General features: G+C 39.0%; 2 protein-coding genes across 4 annotated transcripts; both read right to left on the bottom strand.

Annotated features, from left to right (window-relative positions):
- Positions 1-9,519: 9,519 nt before the first annotated feature.
- LOC112525014 lies at positions 9,520-10,816 on the bottom strand. Its single transcript, XM_025134959.1, has 3 exons — positions 10,216-10,816; positions 9,990-10,145; positions 9,520-9,920 (listed from the first exon to the last, which is right to left on the bottom strand). Exons 1-3 carry the CDS (start codon positions 10,814-10,816, stop codon positions 9,520-9,522), a joined length of 1,158 nt encoding a protein of 385 aa, XP_024990727.1.
- A 3,391-nt stretch (positions 10,817-14,207) lies between these two features.
- On the bottom strand, positions 14,208-20,933 carry LOC112525139 (protein trichome birefringence-like 18). Of its 3 annotated transcripts, XM_025135110.1 has the most exons (5): positions 18,616-18,657; positions 17,406-17,470; positions 16,774-17,061; positions 16,266-16,540; positions 14,208-15,155 (listed from the first exon to the last, which is right to left on the bottom strand). In XM_025135110.1, the coding sequence occupies exons 2-5, from the start codon at positions 17,425-17,427 to the stop codon at positions 14,355-14,357; spliced, it is 1,386 nt and encodes a 461-aa protein (XP_024990878.1). In that variant the 5' UTR covers positions 17,428-17,470; positions 18,616-18,657; the 3' UTR covers positions 14,208-14,354. The 3 variants fall into 3 exon arrangements, with proteins under 3 accessions (XP_024990878.1, XP_024990876.1, XP_024990877.1); XM_025135108.1 differs by lacking the exon at positions 18,616-18,657 and adding an exon at positions 20,838-20,933 and having other exon boundaries at positions 16,774-17,470; XM_025135109.1 differs by having other exon boundaries at positions 16,774-17,470; positions 18,616-18,659.
- Positions 20,934-22,566: the final 1,633 nt, after the last annotated feature.

Here is a 22,566-nt window from a genome sequence, read left to right as displayed (position 1 = left end):
ATTTTACATTGTTTAAACACAACCCGATCAACCCGACCAACCCGATCAACCCGAACGGGTTGGGTTGGGTTGGGTTGAACTTTTGTTTGGGTTGGGTTGGGTTGGGTTGAAAATTTTCAAACCGCCAACATTGGGTTGGGTTACTAAAACGGCTCCAAACCGATCAACCCGGGCCGTGAGCACCCCTAGCACCTGCTATTGCTGTTGATGGTCCAAAAAGTGATAGAAGAGCACAGACAGCTCTTGTTGCTGTTGTTGAGCTGTGGAGCGGCGGAACATGGCGTCAGCGACTGTGCGGGTAGAAAACAAAGGAAGAAGACAGCAGCGACTGCTGCTTGCTGTCCGGTGTTTGTTGCTGTCAGGTGCGGTTCGAAAAGCGGAGGCGACGAGGGGAAGTCCAACAACTACTGTTGGGTCGAGAATAGCGCAGAAAACACAGCGCTTGCTGCTGTTTTGGTCGAGAGCAAGGCAGAAAACACAGCAGGTGTTGTAGTCTCGGCGAAGCAGTGATGGGCAGCACAGCGGCTCGGCTGTCGTTCCTTGTTCGAACCAGCAGCTAAGCTGCTGTCTTCAAAATCAAACAGCTCTGGTTGTTGTTTCTTCCTTCAAACCAGTAGATCCACTCCTTTCTTTTTTCCTCCTTTTCTTTTGTTTCTTCTCTTCCTTCAAGAAGATGGTAGATCCCACCTAATCCCTTTCTTTGCTTTTTCTTTCATCCAAATGTCAGTGGAAAAGTGAGGCCTAGCCCTTTCTTTTCTTTTCTTTATGCTTTATGCTTTAAAGAATGGGACAAGGTTAGGTGATGAGACCCTTTTTTCCTATTCTAAAAAGATAAAACTAATAAACAAATTGGTTATAAACTTCTAAAATACAACATAAACATCACTGAAGTCCTTGACGTACCCGGAACAGAGAGTATGGAAAATCTCAAGTGTTACACTAGTCAATAACATGGGTCAAATCACTATTTTTATTTTGGTCTCTCTATGCATGGGCCGGTGCGTAGAGGGTAACATGTGGTTATTTTTAAATAAATTTGTAGTTTAGGATTAAAAACGTAAATTTTAAAATGTTTTGGGTTATTTTGGCAGTATCCCCTTTAGTAGGGGTGTTGAATGGTTTGGGAATTGAACCCAATAATTACTTATAAACCCTCAGAGCCTACTAATCAGTCAACTGATTAATCTATCTAAATCCAAAAAGTATTATCCTCTTTTGCTGGTTGATTATTTTTTTTCTGTGCAGAACCATCAACTTCTGCAACTGCTCTTGATGACGTTCAATCATCCTTAGCAGTATTGAGGGTTGCATCTTTGACAAATGCCTCTCGCCTTGAACAATTAATGGAAATGACGGCAACTCATACAGAGACCCTGCAAAGGGTTATCAATCTCGTTTAGAGGGAGGACGTTCCATCCAACAAGGCGCCCATCAACGAACAAGCACTCGTCCCTCTGAGCATGCCAACCGACTACATTACCCAGACGGAGATGCGAGCTCTGGGTGATCGTCTCCTCCAGAAGGTGGCTGGTTTAACATCGGACTTCAACAACACAGCCAAGCAGGCGGCTGCAGAGATGCGATGCTTGTTGGCCACGTTCAAGTTCCGTGTTGATGTGGAAATCAACAAGGCCACGCAGGTGGCAGAACACATTGTGGATCTTCTGGACACAAAGGTTAAGGTGATGCCCCTAATCGAGCTCAAACAAAAGAAGAATAGGAAGTTGCAAAAGCTTTTCTCTACCTGCGAGGAATCATCCAAGAAGAGGAGGCTTGACAACGATGATGAACCAGACCAGTCTGGCCCTCAAAATCGCCAAGAGGATGAGAAGCAGCAGGCTCAAGAATCACAAGCTGCCCTCTCTGGCTCTGTACCGGCAAAGACTCAGACAACTCAAGCGCCTGCACCAATGCAACAAGCCAATCTATTCAAGATGCAGCCAGCGCAAGAGCCATATCCAGAGCTTGGTCAGAGGATGTCTGCCTCTCAAGACCAAGATAAGACCCAGATGCCAGAGCCCACACCTGGTGGAGAGAACGTTCTGCAACAATTCTTATCTATCTACGCCTCTTCATTAAGCATGCCTGCCTCATCCTCTTCTGACTGCTTCATGGAGACAGCTCCAATCAAGGAGATGGATGCAGAGGAAGTGGTGGTAAATGCCTTCGAGCCAAAGGAGGAGCCACCAAGAGCTTCAAAGCCCCCTCCAATGGACATAACACTTCCTCCCCAGGTCACTGTTGTTATCCCACCTCTACACTGCCAGACGCACAAAGTAAAGGTTCATGTCCAAGGAACCAGAATAGTCACACCTGCCCAACAATCAAGTCATCTAGTCAGAGCAAGTCATGAGCGAGCAAGAAGCACATGACTCCTACAAAAATCCAATATGGATTATTGAAAAATTTTATGTGAAGATCATCATCATTTATTTGGTTTATAAAAATCTTTAAAAAATCAAGCCTTGGAGCTCCAAGCAGACCCAAGATCGAGTTCAAGAGATCAAGGATCAAATGGACGCAATGAGGAGGCCAATCCCCAGAGACAAACCAATCAATGACTCCGCTAACAACGAAGAGATCTTTTGATACCTGTATAGCCAGAGGGATGAAGCACAAATTCAGAAGATCAATCCACCAGATGGCACAAGAAAACATCCGTCAGAGGTTCCTTCGTCAGTACAAGAAACCGATCGTCGTAGTTCACTTCATGGACGAGATCAAGCAAGTGCTCGACATAAAGAAGAGGACCTTTGATCACAACCAGATCATCTTCCATGAATATATGGTGGAACGGTCTCAGGGGCATATCAACGTCTTCACATACTGCGATATGATAAATCTCAACCCTTGGGATCTTCTTACCTTGTACTATTTCACGGATCACAAAAAATACAAGGGGATGAAGTATGTTATTGCCAACTTAGCAATCAGACAAACAATGACGGACCTGCTTGATTTTAGGTGCAAGGTAGACTTCCAGATTGCTTTGGACATGGGGGTCGACCAACTTGGTATCACAGCGCCAAATGAGAAACTTGAAGGCATCAAGTACGTCCCCTCCTGGACGGTCATCGTGGAGCTAGAGCTAGGGGTTGTCTTTCGCAATAAGCATGGAGAGAAGGTGTTCTTTCACGAAGACCAACACTTCAAATACTCAAACTCAACTCTGAGGTTCATCAAGAACAATGTCTTCAGAAGCAGAGATACAACCCCTGGCGCAAAAGAGAGAGCCAATGCACTTATCAGATCCATTGACAGTGTGCTTGAGTTTCGTGAGCTTCTTAGGAGGTTCATGAAACTTCAACACCTCTAGGTCTCTCTTTTGTAAGTATTTTTTTTTTTTGGACAACTTCTCTTAAGTATGTAATTTCTATTTCCAATACTTGTGATCAATTTTAGATGGAAATGTACATACAGAGGACCATATTGGCCTCTTGCTTCTTTAGACTAGTGTTTTCATTCAAGTAAGAGTCTTGTTTATTTACACTTATGGGGAGATTGTTATAACCCTATTTATAAAAGTGTAAGTAAAACGTCTCTTACTCTAATCAGATAAGACTTAATCTTAGAAGCTGTCTGGATCAAGAGCTCAAATGCAGAGGTCACTAAGAGACAGAGCTCTCCTATACATAGAACAAGAGCCTCTCGTACAGAGTGTGTGCTCAAATAGAGGACGATCAAGTCTTAAGCCTCAAAAAGCTGGAGGACTTGATACAGAGCTATCATTCCAGACGCAGAGCCTCTGCAGTATACATGAAAAGCCTCTGAGTCTCCTACACCCTTAGTTTGCGCACAAGTGGTTCCAGCATATCTCCAAGTCTCCAACCAGAATCTGACACGTACGTAGAAATGGTTCGCCGTTTCAAGGAACGTGAAGGCAGAAGATTCTGAACAAGAAGTCAGAGTTTGAAGCCTAGAATATAGCAGATTTTGTTTGTACTTGGCCGTATAAAAGAAGGTCTCCTCTTAAAATCCCGAATTGCCAAAATTCTTATACGCTCTTACTATAGAGATTTTTTGTAAGAACTAGATTATAGTTGAGAGTTTACTAGTAACCTCTTCTAGTAATCAAAGCAATAGATTTGTTCAATCTTGTTTTCATTCATATTTGTTTTTGATCAAATTTGTTAACCATTTCAGTATCACAATAGTCGCTTACATTCTTACTCTGTTTTATACTGTGCTTATTGATACATAAGAGGATTTTGGGTTCCTACACATGTCACCCTCTTAATAAAAAAGTAATAAAAAAAAGTAATAAAAAAGAAGAAAACTAGTAATTCATATTAATTAAAGGGAAAATCACCATTTTAACCAATTTATACAACCTACTCTAACAAAATCACCATGTTTTGGAGGTTTTGCAAAAATACCCATACGGATCGCCCCCGAGGGGCGATCCGTATATTTTGGGGCGATCCGTACTTAAGTCAAGTAAAAAAAATTATTTTGGTGGGTCTCACTTTAATCCTAAAAAGAAGATATTACTATGCACCCTCGTAATCCGTTCCTGACCCCCCTAGGGCGAGCCACGTGGACCGATCGCCCCCCAAGGGCGAGCCACGTCAGTAAAATAACCCCTTGGGGGCGATCCAGCCTTTAAGGGGTTGTTTTTTCTTTTTTTCTTTTTTTTGCGTTATTTTTAATAAAACTGATACGCCATTTAAATTGTATTTTTTTAACTTTTTTAGAACCAAATTTCATGGTTAAAGGTTTAAAAATAAACCATGATAATTATAGAGACGCAAAAATGATTTTTATCTTATTTGGGTTTCGTAAATCAGATATTATATCTGATTTACGAAATTTGACCGCTATTTCGTCTTTTACTGTTCTTGATTTGACAATTAAGGGGTGTTTTTAATAAAAATAAAACAATACATAAATTGTGTTTTTTTAAAGTATTTAAATAAAAATTTCATGGTTTTTTGTTATAAAATAAGACAATGATAATTGTAGTTACGAAAAAATTATTTTTAACTGATTTTTGGAAGAAAAAAAATCAGATATTATATCTGATTTACGTAATTTGACCGCGTTTTGCGTTTTTTCATGCTATGACGTCGATTTGATGTCGATTTAACGATGAATTTTGTTTTATTACTTAACGTTTTATATAAATAGGCGGTGGGGGGGACCATAAGTTCACCATCCACCCCCACCACCGCTTGTTTTCTCTAGAAAAACCGAGCTTGACCATCCCCACCGACCATCCCAACCAAAAACGACCACCATTCTTCGATATACCGTCATCTACCACCGTTTAACGACATTGACCACCTTCCGCCGCCATCGACCACCGTGAACCGCCGCCACCGACCACCTTCCGACACCAACGACCACCATGATCCGCCGCCATCCACCACCTTTCGGCGCCACCAACCATCGTCCGCCGCCATTCACCACCCTCCGCCGCCACCGACCACCGTGAACCGTTGCCATCCACCACCGTCCACTGCCATCCACCACCGTTGACCGCCCACTGCCATCACACATAATTATGTTATTATTTTATTTTATTGAATCATTGTTCTCGTTTAAATCCAGTTACCTATACAAATAGAAAGATGGATTTAAATAAAAGGACTTAAATTTTGATTTAAAATACATATGTTATTTATATGATTCATTTATATAATTAAAACATATTTTTTTAATGTAATTCACATATTATTCACAAGGGAAAATCATTATTTTAACCAATTTATACAACCTACTCTAACAAAATAACCATGTTTTGGAAGTTTTGCAAAAAGAAGGACAAGAAGGTCCTTGACCAAGTGGCAGACGTTGGCCAGTTGTATGACTCTGATCAATTAACCCTGGTATAGTTATCGACGCTCCAGTATGTGCAAGCTGACAAGGAGTTTTAGGGTCAACTGTTGGGCAAGCTTGGTTCAGGCTATTTGGGAAACGACATATGAGAATTACACTATTTACTAAATAAGTTGAAAAATTACATTTTTTACTCATTTAATTACAATTGATCCATTGTTCTGTATTTTTAGCATCTTGATACATGGACCATATTTATTCTCCGCCAGAGGCAACCAACAGACGTTGGACCATCATGCGACCTTGTTGGATAGCAAGTTTAGCCAACCAAAGGCTTGGACCTGCAGATCAGAAGGTGTTCGGCGATGGTACACGCGAGCCATTTCCGTCATGACGACACGTCGACCGGGTCAGTAGAATCACGCAACAATTATTTTTCATACAGAAGATATTTTATTTATCAATTCTTATTCGCAACTTATTTTTCCAGGTATTCATCCCAATTAACATACCGAATTCTCATTGGGTGATCGGGGAGCTCGAACTGAGGTCATGGCGTTTGACCATATACGATACTTGTTCGCCGGATATGTTCAAGGAACAAATCATTAGAATCACCCATGTGCTGAAGCAGTTCCTCCCCGAATTCCTATTAGAAATAAGATATAATCTAGGGGTCACGGAGGAAATTGCACCGCCGAAGATTAAAGTATTTTTTTCAGACGACGCGCCTCGATAAACGGGAGCGCTCGACGATTGTGGGTTGTTCTACTGCATGTTTGTTGAGCAGTTGTCCCAAGGACTAGAGGTCAATTGTGATCGACCTTCATGCGATGATGTTTCGTCAACGTATGACATCTATATTGTATTCAACGCGTGTAACTAAGCTCAATTAAAAAATTTATCTCTAATAAATGACATTGTTTGCACTATTTTATGAAATGATCTTCGATAATATTAAAGCGTAAATCACAATTATCATACAATCGTCTTGATGAACAAAACCATCGCAATTACTAAAAAAGAAATCCAACTTATTGCCAACATCGTCCTTAACCGGCGAGCTTGTAAAACAGCTTCAAAAAGTGACGCTTCAAAATTATTTTTTGATCTTAATAACCCTGGAATAATTAGCACGGATCTTGGACACATGAGTGGATCAAGCCAATCAATAAATCCACAGTTTCTTCCCTACAAAAAAGTAAGGAATACATATCTATATATATATATATATATATATAACTACCAGTTGTTATATACGAAGGTCATATATACGCAAACACTCACAGGTAATGAACAACAAAAGAATCGACGGCCTGGGTTGTGATCAGTTCATGCGTTCTGATGATTGCATCAGCGCCACAGTTGCAATGTCTCACCATTTTTTATCTACTAAGTTGAGAGGCAGTGAATAATTGATGGTGGAGTGGGTTTGTAATGGAAAACAAGGTTATTTATAGGGAAAACATAATGGGACTTGTCACATCATCATCATTTCAGTATAATACATTTTAAAAGATCGAACCAGTAACTTTGACAACAATAAGTTTTTTATCCGATAATACTAAATTTTGTCATGCGGATAGAGTGATTTAATTCATTCTATTCCTTTCGTGTTTTTTTCAATGTCTTCTTCATTTCACCTAATGTGTCTTCCAGTCTCCCCGCATGCAAGCTCGAACCATGCCTCGTGGTTCAGGTTTTCCGCCTCTTTGATTTTCTTTCTTGTATCAACAATCCATCACTGTTGTTGCTTAATGTGTTGTTTTGCATCAGCAATCCATCTCGTCCGCTCGTTCATCTCATGTTCAATCTTATCCTTTTTTGAACCAAGGTCCGCATGTTTTTCCTGTAATATATCCAATTTAAGTTGGTAGTCCTTGATAGCCTCTCTCAAATCATCGGGCATTTTTTGTGGTACTTGAATTCTCCACCATTCTTCTCCCAACCTCTCACACTCCTCATTCGTCGTTGGAACTTTAAAATTAGAACTGGACGAGCTTCCGTCCATTGTTATAAAGAAAACAGGTAAATGTAGTCAGTATTATGTCTTCTAACGTCAACCCATTAAATAGGAACATTTGACACCAACAAAGAAGCTTATATTTTTTTTGCAAAATAATGTCAAAAAAAAAATGGATCGCCCCTGAAGGTAGTCACCAAAGTCGAGGCAAAGGGGGGGCGATAGTACATTGGTAGGGTTATGGGTCAGGGTTTTAGGACGAATCTTGTAAGCTTTATGTCAGCGACGATTTAACAACTCATAGACGATTTAACAAGTCCTGGCAGGTTCATGACTGCATTTTGTAATATTTTTTTTAACTTTATGCATTTTGTAAGCATTTTTTTCCCTTCTCAGAGACTAATCCAGATTAAATTTTCTAAATCAAAGTTGTAGGTTGGTACCACACGAGTATATTAGTTTTAGAATCGTCTCATTTGGATCATCCATCTATTTTATATGAATTTTACAAAACTGCATATTAATAACAAAAAGTGTGCAAACAGCCTAAAAAACCGACCGGGTCCAGCCACTTCGAATCATAATTGGATTTTCGACCATTCATGAAAGTTGTAGCATACAGTAAGATTTTTATAACTGCAAAATAAGTGCTTATTCTGACCCTCCGCTTGTGAGTTATACACTGTCAAAGTACGGGGGTTGCATTGTCGGTAAAATTCAATATTAGAATTACTGACTAAATTTTATGATCCAGCTTCCATGATTCGTTAAATTTACATGATATAAACATACTTCAACATACTAAATAGTAAAACAAGTCCATAATTGAAAAAAAAAATTGGATCTCCCCTGGGTGACGTGGATTGCCCCTGAGGGTAGATTCACCAAAATTGAGGCAAAGAGTGGGGCGATAGTACATTGGCAGGGTTATAGGTCAGGGTTTTCCAGAACGAATCTTGTAAGCTTTACTAACGATTAATGTCAGGGACGATTTAACAAGTCATGCCAGGCTCATGACCAGATTTGACAACACCATGTCAGCTATTAACTCGTAGGCTGCGACAGTACATTGGTAGGTTCACGGGTCAGAGTTTCAGGAAGAATCTTGTAAGCTTTATGTCAGGGACGATTTAACAAGTCATGTCAGGTTCATGAACGGATTTGACAACACCATGCCAACTATTAGACCCACTTTATTAAATCGTAAGGGCCGATAGTGTATAAAAAGGATGACTTGTGAAATCATATATCACAACTTCATATCAAATCCAATACAAGTACTTGTCCACTTATTGAAAAAAATGGCTGCAAACCCATCGTCTTCTCAAACAATGCCTACCAGGATGAAGGCTTCGATTGAAAAGGCCGAAGCGGAGATTAAGATCACCGATGACTGGTGGGCTAAGAGGGAGAGACAAAATAAACACGAAGAAACTATTGAAGAGAAGAAAAAAGCTATCAAGCAATTGCGAAAGGAGATTCGAGCGGAGGAAAAAATTGTGAAGGACATCGCGAATGGGTACCCAGTGATGCAAGAAATGATCAATGAAAAACAGTACTGGATTGAATCTTGCAAACAACTTTACCCAGAAGGAAACTAACAAGAATGTTATGTATTAATGTTTTTGTTGTCGTTGATGTTTTTCATTTTAATGTTACGTCTAAATGTTGTTGTTTCAGTTGATTCTTTTATGTATTGATGGTTAATGTTCATTCATTTCTAAATCAAACTGCCATTTTCCATTAAAACAACAAAACTACACTTTAAAATCGTACATTTACTTACTTAAATCGTAAGTATCAAATACATAGTCTTGTGTAGTATCAGGTTCAGACGGACCACAATCGCTTAGACGACTAACTGATCTTCGACGACTACTTAAACTTTCGTGCGTCGGCCTAGGAGTTGGCATCGGACTCGGACAATTATATCGAAAATGTCCACTCTGGCCGCATCGACTGCAAGTTTTCACTATTGGTTCCTCGTGACGGGATACGATCGCGGTTACGTGGCCTGCCTGAGTTTGTATGTCCAAGGGAGGCCGTAGGATGGTCAAACGTTCGTTGGGCAACACATATTCAGCTTGTGGTGGAAGGGGAATGACTTCCTCCTCATATGTTGCACGGTAAGAGTCCGAATTGAACCAAACAGAACAGAATTGACTGCATTCTTGAATATCTAAACTTCGAGCAACAGATATCACATGACCGCAAGCTATTCCAGAAAGTTGTCATTGCATGCATGTACAAGTCTTAGCATGCAAATCACGCATTCCTTTCGTATACTTGTCGTCAACTTCAAACAACAAATCAATGATGGGATATACCTTCCAATTTGCGCTCCTATGTATTCTCTTTTCTAATTTGGCCTCCGCCCAAGGAGTCACTGCATTCATCATTTGTGCTGCAAATATTTGATATCATGAGCATATGTTACATAATCAAACATATAGTGAAAGGATGGTTGAATTTACCTCTGTTATGTCGACGTATGAAATACCATTGTTGCAATGTCACCTGATAAAATTCAACTAACATTGTTATCGGAAGATAGCGTGCAAACCGCATTACTGAGTTGACGGACTCAGCACTATTAGAAGTCATTGCACTGTAACGCAATCCAGGGAAGTGCGATCGTGTCCATCTAGCGTAGCCAACTTCCTCAAGATATTGAGCTGCTCTAGGTAGAATATGTCGCATCAAATCCATAGTAGCTTCAAAGTCCAACAACCTGTAAGCTTTGCATGCCTCCCAGAACATCCACCATTTCCTTTTCTCTTTAGTAGAGGTTAGGCGGAGGTTCTGGCTCAGATGCCAACAACAAAGTCTGCGGTGCACGTTAGGAAATACAGTTCGTATGGCCAGGTCGATAGAGGTAGCCCTATCGGTTACGAAGGTTAAATTGGGCACATCACCGATACACTGCCTCAGCTTACATAAAAACCATGTCCATGACGGGCCACTTTCTGTCTTCCCAACTCCCATTGCAATGGGTACGATCCCATTTTTTCCATTCATGCCGACCGCTAAGAACATGGTGCCAACGTATGGCCCCTTCAGATGGGCACCGTCCATTATAAGAAGTGGTCTCATGTGTCCTAGAAATGATCGAATCTGCAGATGAACGAGATTAAAAATCTAAACTTCATAACATAAAATTATGACAATAATTAAAAATATGACAAAAATTATTACCGAACAACCGAGTGCGACAACATGACGAATCGTCCAAGTCCATCAACAGCGATCTCTGTCAAAGTCCACGGATTTGCTAGCTTCAGATTGTGACAATAAACCGGGAGTAGGTTAAACGACAATTCAGGGGTCCCCCTCAATAGTTGCAAGGCATACATCTTTGCTCGTTATGCTTGGTTGTAGGAGATGCTAATATTGAACCGTTGGTTCACATCTTCCATGGTTTCTTTACCACAGTACACTCTCTTACAATCCTTTAAACTCCATGCCAATATATGACCCAAAACCTTTTTATTCGCATTACGGTGGTTTGGGTGCACTTGGGACCTTGAACATGTGTGTTCATCGTGGAGCTTCCGTACCTGAAACATACTGGTACCATCGATGGAGACAACCATTAAACGCCAATCACAGTTCGAATCTAATTGACACACCACCTTGTACCGGTATTTGGAAGATTTCTTTACCTTCATCTGAAAGTTTTCATGAACGCACTTTAATCCCACTGCAAGCTTGAGTGCTTCCTTCGAGTCAAAGGTTTGGAGAACTTTGACATTGGATGTAGGCTGGTAGAAAATGTTTCTCTGTCTACTTTTGATAATTGGGTCTAGACAAGGTATTGGATTGGCAATACCCCAAAAATTATTCCTTACCGGCTGGATTTCTTCAGAATCGGAGTTATCATCGTCTTCGGGTATGTTCAAAATTTCGGCAGCAACTGAAACATCTTCGGCCATATCTACCTCCCACAACGGTTTTGACTGTCTGGGAAACCAGATCGGGTACGGGTTGGGAGACTTCATCGGAGGCATGTTCAAATCTTGAACAAAATAACTGTCAGGTTCAACGGTAACTTTTTGTTCAAAATATGAATTTCCAGCGGCATCATAAGGGAAGAAGGTGTTTAGAATTTCACCATTGCCACCACTAGGGAAGAAAGTGCTCTGATTTACACCAGGAGCACAACCGGTAGGGAAGAGTGTGATTGGATCATATGGGTTTGCACCGCTAATGTCGGGGAAGAGTGTGCTCGGATTTCCACAGCTTACAGCACTGGGGTAAAAAGTGTTTGGACTGCCCGGGTTTGCACTTGATGGATTTCCTCCGTAACCTCCATTATCAACCACAAATAGTGTCAACATTTCTAGTAAAGTTTAACGAATGGCGTTGTGGAAGATTACCACATCATCGTCGTCCATGAACTGATATAACGTATTCGTTTTAAAAAATAAATCGAAAGGACCACATAACTTAACTTTTTCGTCACACGTTTGACGACCCAGAATACGTTATCGACGAAGACAAACATATTGCACATGTAGGGGAGCTTATCGGAAGGTATTCTAACACATCATTTATCTCTTGGAATAAACCGTCACTTCGAAGATACACACAAACATCATCGCTTTGACGTGATTTCATGTTTTGTGATGGTTGATTGTGTTTAATGGGTTAAAGGTTGTGATGGTTTATTGTGTTGAAGGGTTAAGGGTTGTGAGAGTAGAATATATGAGAAGAGAAATGAAAGAGGAGTGTTAAAAATTATTAAGTAGGAGGTTGGTATTTATAGTGAAATTGGTATTTTTTTTTTTTTAAATAAAAAAATACATAAGGCCGGATCGCCCCCGGGGAGCGATGGGATGACGTGGCTCGCCCCCGGGGTGGATCGCCCTTGGGGGCGATTTGGTTGGTTATTTTTGCAATTCCTCCATAAAAATGGTTATTTTGTTAGAGTAGGTTGTATAAATTGGTTAGTTTGATGATTTTCCCTTAATTAAAGTAATAAAAAAGAAAAAAGAAAAAAAAGTTAATTAATAATTAATTTCTAATACAAGTAATTAAATAACAAAATAAAAGACAAAAAAAACATATAATTAATGTAGGCTTAAAGATGTCATTCATCATCCTTCTAGGGATGGCAACGGGGCAGGGTTTGCAATCCCCGGTCCCGGCCCCGGTTTATATACAGAGTCCCCGGCCCCGTCCCCGGTCAACTTTCGGTCAACCCCGGTCAACCCCCGGTCAACACCCGGTCAAATTAAAATTAATAAGTTTTTTCTAATTATGCCCTAAATATCATTTATCCAGACAATGAGACAAATAAGCAATTGGGTTTAAGGCCCTGACCTCGAATCCTCGATGGCAGAGACGGAGAAGAGCAAGATGATAGATGAGACGAGGGATGTCCGGACTCCGGTGACGGTGTCGAGTGCCGGCCGCTGGACGCTGGTGACGGTGACAGGCGTGAGCCGTGAGGGTCTATGGAGTGTGGAGGTCACGAGGGTCGACGGTGTAGAAGAGACCGGCTGTAGAATCGTGGAGTGTGAGGGACCGTCTAGCCGCTGGCGTCTGTGGAGACTGGAGAGTGGAGACTGGAGTGTGGACGACTGGACGAGACGATTAGACGAAGTCTCGAAGAAGAGTAGAAGAGTTAGGGATGGAGTCGATGGACATATCAATTACAAGCCCAAGTCCATATGTCCAACAGGCTGCACATATCAATTATAAGCCCAAATAATTAAAATGTTTAATATTTATATATATACCGGGTACGGGGCGGGTCGGGGGATACAATACCCGGCCCCAACCCCGGTTTGCCTCTACCGGGGATCCCGGCCCCGGTACCCGTTTTAGCGGGGAATCCCCGTCCCCGTCCGGGTCGGGTGAACCGGGTTCCCCACCGGATCTGGCCAAATCACCATCCCTATCCTTCCCTTCACTTATATCACACCCACCATTCCCAAGATTACACACATGCATATAGACTCATACTTGATACCATCTATTGTATGTAGATAATTTGGAATACAAATACTTCCATGTCTTTTTTTATATATCGATGTTTAGGTCAACTTAAGCATAACTTGACTAATTTTATAGTTTCAAATTAACAACCAATTAAGTATGGTGTGCAGTTATGCATAATTTGACTAATTTTATAGGGTCTAAAAACAACAATCAAGAAAATTCTTTGTTTCTTTAATTATGGATGTTCGAATCAACTTACATACAACTCGGCTAATCTTGTTGAACTATGAAAATAGCTGTCAAAAAAATCCTCAAATTTATTAAATACACTTGAACCAATAAACTATTAGAAAGAGCCCTAATACGTAGTCCTTTATGGGTTGAGCCAGTCGTCAAGGTTCTTTAATGCCTCGCCTTACAACACATGCACAAGGTTTATTAAACAAAATGACATCGTTTTGATGATATAACCCAACTCAACCCAACACAACCATAATATTCCAATATATTTTTTTATGATATATTTTAGGGGGTCAGAAAGTCAACTGAAAACTAATAAACAAGTCATACAGTGATTTATCACGATATAAGAAAAAAACACAAAAATTGAGAAACTCATATATTATCGGCCTAATACAGCATGGTACAACTACTTCATGTTCTACACCAATCATGAACCCTCACCTCCAAAGTCTCTTCTTATGATCTCCAGCAAAAACTCATTCCATGTATCAACTGGACCAGGCATACACCAATGTAAACAATCCTGTGGCGGTGGCCGCCCGTCGGCACTCCTTTTCGTGATCTTATTCGGGTCAAGACTCCGGTACGGACCTGGGTGACCATCATGCCGATACGAGAACGGCTTCGTGATGTCCATGAATTTCACCCTTGATTTGTTCGTCTTATTCTTTATACCACGATTGAACCCTGATACTTGTTTATCATGCATCGTGTTCGTGAACCAACTCTCGACTAACTCGCCGTCTACCGCTGGTTTTACCTTCCCAGTGCATGACCCGCCTGTATTCCAGGCTCCACCTTCGTAATGATCGGGTGAATATGAGCGGACCACGGTGAGCCCTTTGTAGTTCGGGTTGGTCACGAGGGAGGAAATGATGGTTGCTACGGATATTTCAAAAGCTTCGGTGCTGTCGATTTTCTTCTTCCGGGTATTGTCGGGCCACCATAACTGTCCCCCAACGATCTCGTTGTTTAAAATGTAGACGGATTTCTTTGCGAACCAGTGACCTGAGGAAAGCACGAGAACGTCAACACTGGGAATGATGTCCATGAAAGTTTCATCTGGAGCATCGAGGTGGAGCTTGTCTACACCCTCGGGTGCAAAATCGAATTTTTCGTTTGTTTTATGGACAAGCCATGACGACCATATCCGTATAATCATCGTAGATGTTGACCGGAAATAATACCGCTGCATTCTTTTATTTCCACGGTTTGTTGGAGCTTCAACCTGTAATTTCCAAATGGATCTTTCTTAGGATCAGTTGCAAATCGAAATAGATGAAGAAATGTGTAATTTGTTGATTTCGTGATAAGAATACATCAATATTTAATAGCAGTCACAGTTTCATGCAACATTAAAACCAAAAATTTAATATAATTTGCAAGATCCCATATCGGTCGGAGAGGGGAATTAAGGTTGCCTTACAAAGGCGCATTTGGCACGCTGGACTGGACAGGACAGAATAGAGATCATTTCTCCATGTATGGCAGGACTTTTACGTAGAACAGAGTGGAAAAAAGTGTTCTATCCCGACCCCATGGAACAAGATGAAACAGACTTATATTTTACAACCATAACTTCAAATTAAAATTAAAATCTCTTCTAAAACATCAAATACGTCTTTATCTTTACATTTTATTCATGTTTTAAAATTTTATATATTGTAGTTTATGCTCTTTAAACTCTCATTTTATGTCCTTAAGATATTATTTTTATACGGTTTCTATACTTTTATTAATTTCTACAATTTATTAAATATTAATAATTGATAATAAAAAATAATATAGAAACAATATAAAATAAAATTTGGAAACTACATAACCTTTTCATTTTGGTGTCATTTTAATCATTTAGATGAAAGCTTTATAATGGTATATTTTGTTATGTAAAATATTTATTTTATTATAATTTAATAAATTACATAGTTAATCAAAATAACTAAAATATATCAACAACTCATTAGGGGTAAATTGGTTATTTTACTCTGTCTTGTCCAGTTATGTCTTACCATACACTGAAAAACTGTCATGTTTTGTCCTGTCCTATCCTATCCTATCCTTTCTGGATACCAAACGCATCCTAAAGAACCTGATACCTCCTCTATCATTCGCGTTTTAAAACCATGAGTCCATATGTGGAAAAAGAGGACAATATCTGTTACGGTTACCTTAGGATGTTATACAAAGGCGTAGAACTTAGAAAATTGAGGGAAAAAGGCATTAGTATAATCATTAGAAGTTAAACTAAAGCATGCAAAATTCTCTGTTAAAGTCAAAAAATAAAGATAACTGTTCATAGTCTTTCTAAGACAACACATAAAATAGAAGGAACACTTGCCTGCCAAAGTATGCATAGCATCGACTCCATTTGATTTCGAGCAACCGAGTCACCTATGAAAGCTAATGTCTTTCCCCTCATTAATTCCAAAAACTTCTTGGGATCAAATCTAGGGAGGTCACATTGTGTAGGTTTCCATCGCCAATTCTCATACTCTTGGTCGGGTCTACCATTTCCTTGGCAGTTCTGCATCTGTGTCAAAACAGGGCATGAGTTGTTCGAGTATAATGGTCCACCCGAATCATATACCCATTTCCCATTATACAAATCACAACCTACACATTTGAGCATCAATATCATGAGTTACCATATCCAATGTCATTCGCTGTTATCTATAAGTTGGAACATATAAATTTTTTCAGAATATAATGAAGGTTTAAGAGCAAATTAACAAATCAAGGAGAACAAACAAATCAAAGGTCTAAGCAAAGCGAAAGGGTCACAACTAAGGACTGTAAAGCCATTAGCAATATTAGTTCAGATACGAATGGAAAAGAGAGGTTTGTACCTGAATCAACAGTCATGTTGGTGCCTATATCAACGGTCGTGTCGGTGCCTGAATCAAATGTTGTGTTGTTACCCGAATCAACCGTCGTGTTGGTACCCGAATCAACCGTCGTGTTGGTACCCGAATCAACCGTCGTGTTGGTACCCGAATCAACCGTCGTGTTGGTACCCGAATCAAAAGTCGTGTTGGTATCTGAACCAACAGTCGTGTTGGTATCTGAACCAACAGTCGTGTTGGTACCCAAATCAACAGTCCTGTTGGTACCCAAATCAATAGTCCAGTTGTTACCTGAATCAACAGTCCCGTTGGTACCCGGATCAACAATCCTTCCTTTTGTTTCTGTATTATTTAGTGGGATCCTAAATACACTTATTTCATTATTAGAAGGCGATAACCCAATTTCGCTGGCTTGATCTGGATTATAAAAATACCCACCAAATTTAGACCCAATTGGCTGATAGATCAGAAGCAAGCAAGCAAAAATTAAAAACAAGGCAAGTCCCCCCACTGAAGCTGCAAATGGTAGAAGCACCTTCGGATAAGGAGTCATTGATTTAGGGGAACCCGATCTCATGGCTTTCTCAAATCCAAAAAACTAAAAAGATGCAATATTAGTGGCAGAAGCGTCTAACTTGAAGAAATTAACTCCTCCATTGCATCATCTTGTCCCAACAAAGTGAAATGAAACAAAATCCACCTGTAGCATTTTGAAAGGAGAATAACTAAATATGCAAAATCAAGCAACAAGCATATTGCTCAAACCTAGCGCTAGTCATGTGACAAATAACTTATTTATTTTCAACTTCATACTACAGTTCATAAATATGATACACTTCAGATACATCAGAATGAAATGGCTAGATAGCATCAAAAAATGATCTTCACTGTAAACCAATAGATAGTATTGACACTCCTGCATTTTACGCTTTCATGTTTCTTTGGATGACCAGACCAATCCAAACAACTGAACAACCCCATTATATCCCGCTCAAGAGCAGGGTCTAGAAGGGGTGAGATGTATGCAGACCTGACCTTTAGCACAAAGGGTAAAGTGGTTGTAACCTTGGATGCTAAGCTGTATGATTTACGTTCAAATACAAGTAAAAAGAATAAGGTAAGTAGTGAAATAATGCACTTAATTAATTGTTATATGATTCACCTGCTCAATTTAAAGACAAGACCTTCTTATTCCCTTTTGGCTTTTTAGGTGGGAGCTCTCTTTTGATGTTTGAATTCCTCTTTTGTTCAATCAAATAAACATGTCACTCAAGATATTCAATTTATGAAGGCACATTGAATCCTTGTAAACATGATGTCAACAATATTTCACATGTCTTCTACACTAAAACCTCAAAGATGTTACAAAGTACATGCTTAGAAACCAGATCTAGAGCTCCGATTATCTGATTGTGTAAGACTATCTCCAACAGATCCTCCAAAATAAAGAAACAGAGATTTTGGGTAATTTTTTGCTCCGAGAGATGCCCCAAAACTTTTTCCAAAATGGAGAACGCATGAGAGTGTTAAATTCTCCAAATATGGAGAACCCTCCCTAAATGATTACCATGAGAGAGAAACAATTTTTTATTATATTCCCGCCAAAAAAAATATTGAGGTTAAATATTTATGAGAGAGAAATAATATTTTATTACATGTATATTATATATTAATAATATAATCCAATGGAGAATCTGTTGGAGTTGGATGTAATTTTCTATAGAGATTTTGAGTTTTGATTCTCCATTTTGGAGAAATTTTGGAGAATCTGTCAGAGATGCTCTAACCCCACTTAACTTGTTGGATGTTCGAAAGGAACTAAATAACTAAAGAAATATGACATACCCAACACTTAGACCTTAAACCATCACCACATAACCACAAGGGTGGTGCCTGATTGGTTTGAGCTTGGCTCCAAAGGTCAAAAGTGCCAGGAGGTCCCACGTTCAAATCCAAGGAGAAACAAAAATCCCCTTGTGGCCACGGAGGTTCAAATGCTGACTCCGGGCTACCTGCAAAGTAGGTGGTTGCCCTGGGATTAGTCGACTCGCAAAGCGGGTTAGATATCCAGGTTCATCAAAAAAAAATCACCACGCACAAAAAAAGGTGAAGAAAACAAAATACACCAGGAATCTAATAGGCAAGAAAAACAATCTTTGGGATACAAGTTGCTTTAGTGGCACAAAAAACATTCACCATTGGCATTGGTTGAATAATTAAACATCATTACATCAACAAGCATGATTAAATGCCAGGGACAAGTATGCCAGGGAATAAAAAATAAGACTACCACCACAATAACTACTGAAAAGTGCCATATGACTACATTCAGATCCGCAAAAATAATCGTCGTTTCCATACTGCTTATTATGCTGCATATTGTTTGGGATCATACAAAATGCTATATAGTTAAGCATGAAACATACTCCTAAACTTCAACGCCATCATCATTAGACAAAGCATCCGAATTACAATGCTGAACCAAACTCCCAATCATTAACTTACCAATCTGAGATCACAACTTTCTATTTAATTATGCTACATAGACTCAACATAGTGAAATAAAAAAGGTTAAGAGAGTTAAAACTAAATAGCCATCAAATTACACGATTCAACAAAACAAAACGTCGCATTGCACTTGCTATTGTAGAACTTTAGCATAAATTACATATATTACGCCCAGAATATACGTGTGCATGTCAAACAAACAAATCCTTGCCATTAAGAAGAGAGTTATGACAACCTCCAAATAACAATCAATTGATCAAAACAAAAACTCTTCCCTTTTCAGAGAGAGCACGAGCGTGCAGACTGAGAATGAGAGACTCACAAGCTTGCAATTGTATTAAATTTGATAGGAATTACGGTGGTTGTGCTAGACAGTCCCAACAGGGCTTCCAATCTTTTTGGAGGCCCTGTGATACTAACACTGATGCCATATGGGAATAGGGGCAGCAGTTGACAAAATAGTTGACTGTTGGTAAGGAAAGCAATACACATTTCAAATATAAACCAGTGATCAAATTGCTATATGGTAGATGGTCACATAAAAGTAATATAGTCCAAACCATGTAATGCTTTTAATAATGCAGGCTGCAAATAAAACTATAACAGATTCATCAATTATACTCTAGTGTTGTCAAATCAAAGGCAACTTCGTCCAAGGGAAGATTCATCATCTACTAACAATTATGATTTTGCAGACAAGAAAATGGTAGAGGGTGCTGTTGCCTCCTACCATAAAACATAGCTCTAAAGTCTAAATTTTTTATCAAAAATTGTAGTGCTTGCACGAGAGTGTAAACGAATTTTTATGTACATAACCTAGAACTCACAAGGCATTAACCAGAGTTCAGAAATCAGATAATTGTGCAATTTCTACAAGCAAAGTTGGATGCTCGGTTCTATATTATAACACAACCAATCAAAAGAAGGAAACAAGTAAAATGATTACTTCTAGGTTTCACAAACTACAACAAAAAGTTTAAAATCACATCATTATGTCAAATCTTATCACACAATCTAGATCAGTGAACTTAATTACTTACACAATACAGATGAATCTATGAAAAACCGACTGAATTGTCGAAGCTTGAACCGGATGATTTGGGAATCTACGAACACTAATTGAACCCTTGAACAAGATAGAAATTGCAGGTAAAAGGTTATCTAATCAAGAGTGATTGCAGGTGATTTTAAATATCATTTAGTTATAATAAACAAATTGAAGGAGCCATTACAAATCAAAAGAAATTATAGCAGGGATTTGAAAGGTCGTGTTGTCATCGGCAGGAAAGCAAAACGAAGGAGCCAAGGGAGTTCAATCGACGAAGACGATTATACAGGTGTGAGGTGTCATCGGATTTAAACAAAATTGGAATTGGAACATGCAATGCACGGCCCTGAGTCCCAATTCCGAAATCTAAAGCATATACCAGATCATAAACAAACCGATTGAGCTAAACTAAAGCAGATCAAATCGAACTTCGGAATCAAATAACAAAATGTGCTAGGGTTAGAATCAAGTGATTTGTGATCAGTATGTGAAGTGAGAGTGTTCAACATACCGTGTATGGGCCGGAGAAGTTGAGAGATCGCCTAAGATCGGGCGGTCGCCGGAAAATGCGCGATTGATTGGACGGAAAACAGAAGAGAATATGGTGAAACGTGGGAAGCAGAGAACAGATGAAAACACGGCAAGATAATAAACATGTGTCCAACGGAATTAGAAAAAGAACACTAAAACCATGCTCTATGTCTCTTTTGACTCGGTCTAATAATGAACATTGTAGCATTTTTGGGATGTTAATGATTAGCGGACAATCAGCTTTTAATGTTGGAGTTAATTATTTCTGTATAGCAAACTACATTTTTGGTCCATGTTTTATACATAAATTTTTGATTTGGTACATAAAACGTATTTTATATATTATAACTGGTCTTTATTTTGTACTTTTATAATAGATTAATTAAACATTGTTAACTTTAGGTTTGTTGTAGTGAAAATACTGAGACCCAAATAGCAATAATGTTCAATAGATGGTTTAAGATACTCTACATATGACCAATGAACTAAAGTGATATCGAGATTATAAGTTGAAATATGATTGAGGACGCATAACAAGCAATGTAAACAAAATTATGACTTGACACAGGTATTTTGAGGGTCTAGATACCTATTGACCTGCTACTGATGACTTGACACAGGTATTTTGCCAACTAAAATTATGCATCACTGTTGGGTTTGAGTAATAGCGTTAAAGTTGTATTCAAGTTTCTCCTTAGTGTAGTTTTATATTGTAATAGTATAGCTTTATATTTCCTAGTATAAATAGTATTTTCCTTGTAATTGTCATTAACAAGTGATTAGCAGAATTGTAATCAAGATTAGAGCTGTAATTTTCTCTCTCTCAATCAAATCAATCTTTGATGATATTTTCTCTACTTTTCTATTCATCTTGATTCTTGAAGATCTTATCATGTTTGTATGATTTCTGGACTTCACAATTGGTATCAGAGCAGGCTGCAGCAGTTTTGATTAGAGGATTAAACAAATTTTGCACAATTTTTCACGAATTTTTGAAAATTCATCGATCTGGTCAATGATGTTCATCACTGTTCTTGAGTGTTCTTCGTTCAGATTGGGTTTTTGAGCCTAAATCGGTTATATTTTTAGTGTTATTTGTAAAAATTTACATCGCTAGATTCGTTTTTGTATTTCGAACAATCTTGATTCACACTATTTTTTATTTTAAGCAAGTTTTAAAGCAATTTTAGACGAAATTTGAGTTTTCGTATTCTGGAAAATATTCTTCAAAACTCATATTTTTTCATGTTTTGATCCAAATTTTTGGTAAAAAGTGTGAAATTTTGTGTTTTTGGTTGAATTTTAGTTCGCTTAAGACTTGTGCGATTTAGGGTGTTATCCGCTTGATACTTGTGCGATTTAACATCCGTGTGAATTTTGAGTTGTTTGATATAGGTTTATCCGGACAACACTTGAACGGATCATTGAGCGATTTAGCAAATCCGTCTGGTAAACCGTAGATAACTTGAACGGATTATTGTGCGATTTATCTAAACCGGCTGGTAAGTCTTTAGTAACTTGAACGGATTAGTGGGTGTTAGCTTTATTTTTAAAGCTAATAATTAACTTGAAAAAGTTTCATGAAACAATCCAGAGCTAGAAGACGAATTGAAGAAGTATCTGCGCCAAAACGTCTAAAGTCTAGAAGACCAGCCTCTGTGCTAAAGAGTCCCGGATAACCAGAGCTTCTTTCAGAGACTACAGAGCTT

Source organism: Cynara cardunculus (assembly GCF_001531365.2).
Source record: "Cynara cardunculus var. scolymus isolate 2C chromosome LG 13, CcrdV1, whole genome shotgun sequence".
Lineage (NCBI taxonomy): Eukaryota > Viridiplantae > Streptophyta > Magnoliopsida > Asterales > Asteraceae > Cynara > Cynara cardunculus.
Note: the sequence above shows the minus strand (reverse complement) of the source record. Positions and strands in the feature narration are given on the sequence as shown.

Bases quoted from the DNA above. Each gene is read 5' to 3' on its own strand.
- LOC112525139 (XM_025135108.1), bottom strand. From the start codon at position 17,347: ATGAGATCGGGTTCCCCTAAATCAATGACTCCTTATCCGAAGGTGCTT. The intron at 16,541-16,773 runs GTACAAACCTCT...TCAAATGTGTAG, and splicing joins CAACATGACTGTTGATTCAG to GTTGTGATTTGTATAATGGG. The intron at 15,156-16,265 runs GCAAGTGTTCCT...TGGAAATTACAG, and splicing joins TGCTATGCATACTTTGGCAG to GTTGAAGCTCCAACAAACCG.
- LOC112525014 (XM_025134959.1), bottom strand. From the start codon at position 10,816: ATGGACGGTGCCCATCTGAAGGGGCCATACGTTGGCACCATGTTCTTA. The intron at 10,146-10,215 runs GTAAATTCAACC...AAATATTTGCAG, and splicing joins CATACGTCGACATAACAGAG to CACAAATGATGAATGCAGTG. The intron at 9,921-9,989 runs GTACATGCATGC...CTCGAAGTTTAG, and splicing joins TGATTTGCATGCTAAGACTT to ATATTCAAGAATGCAGTCAA.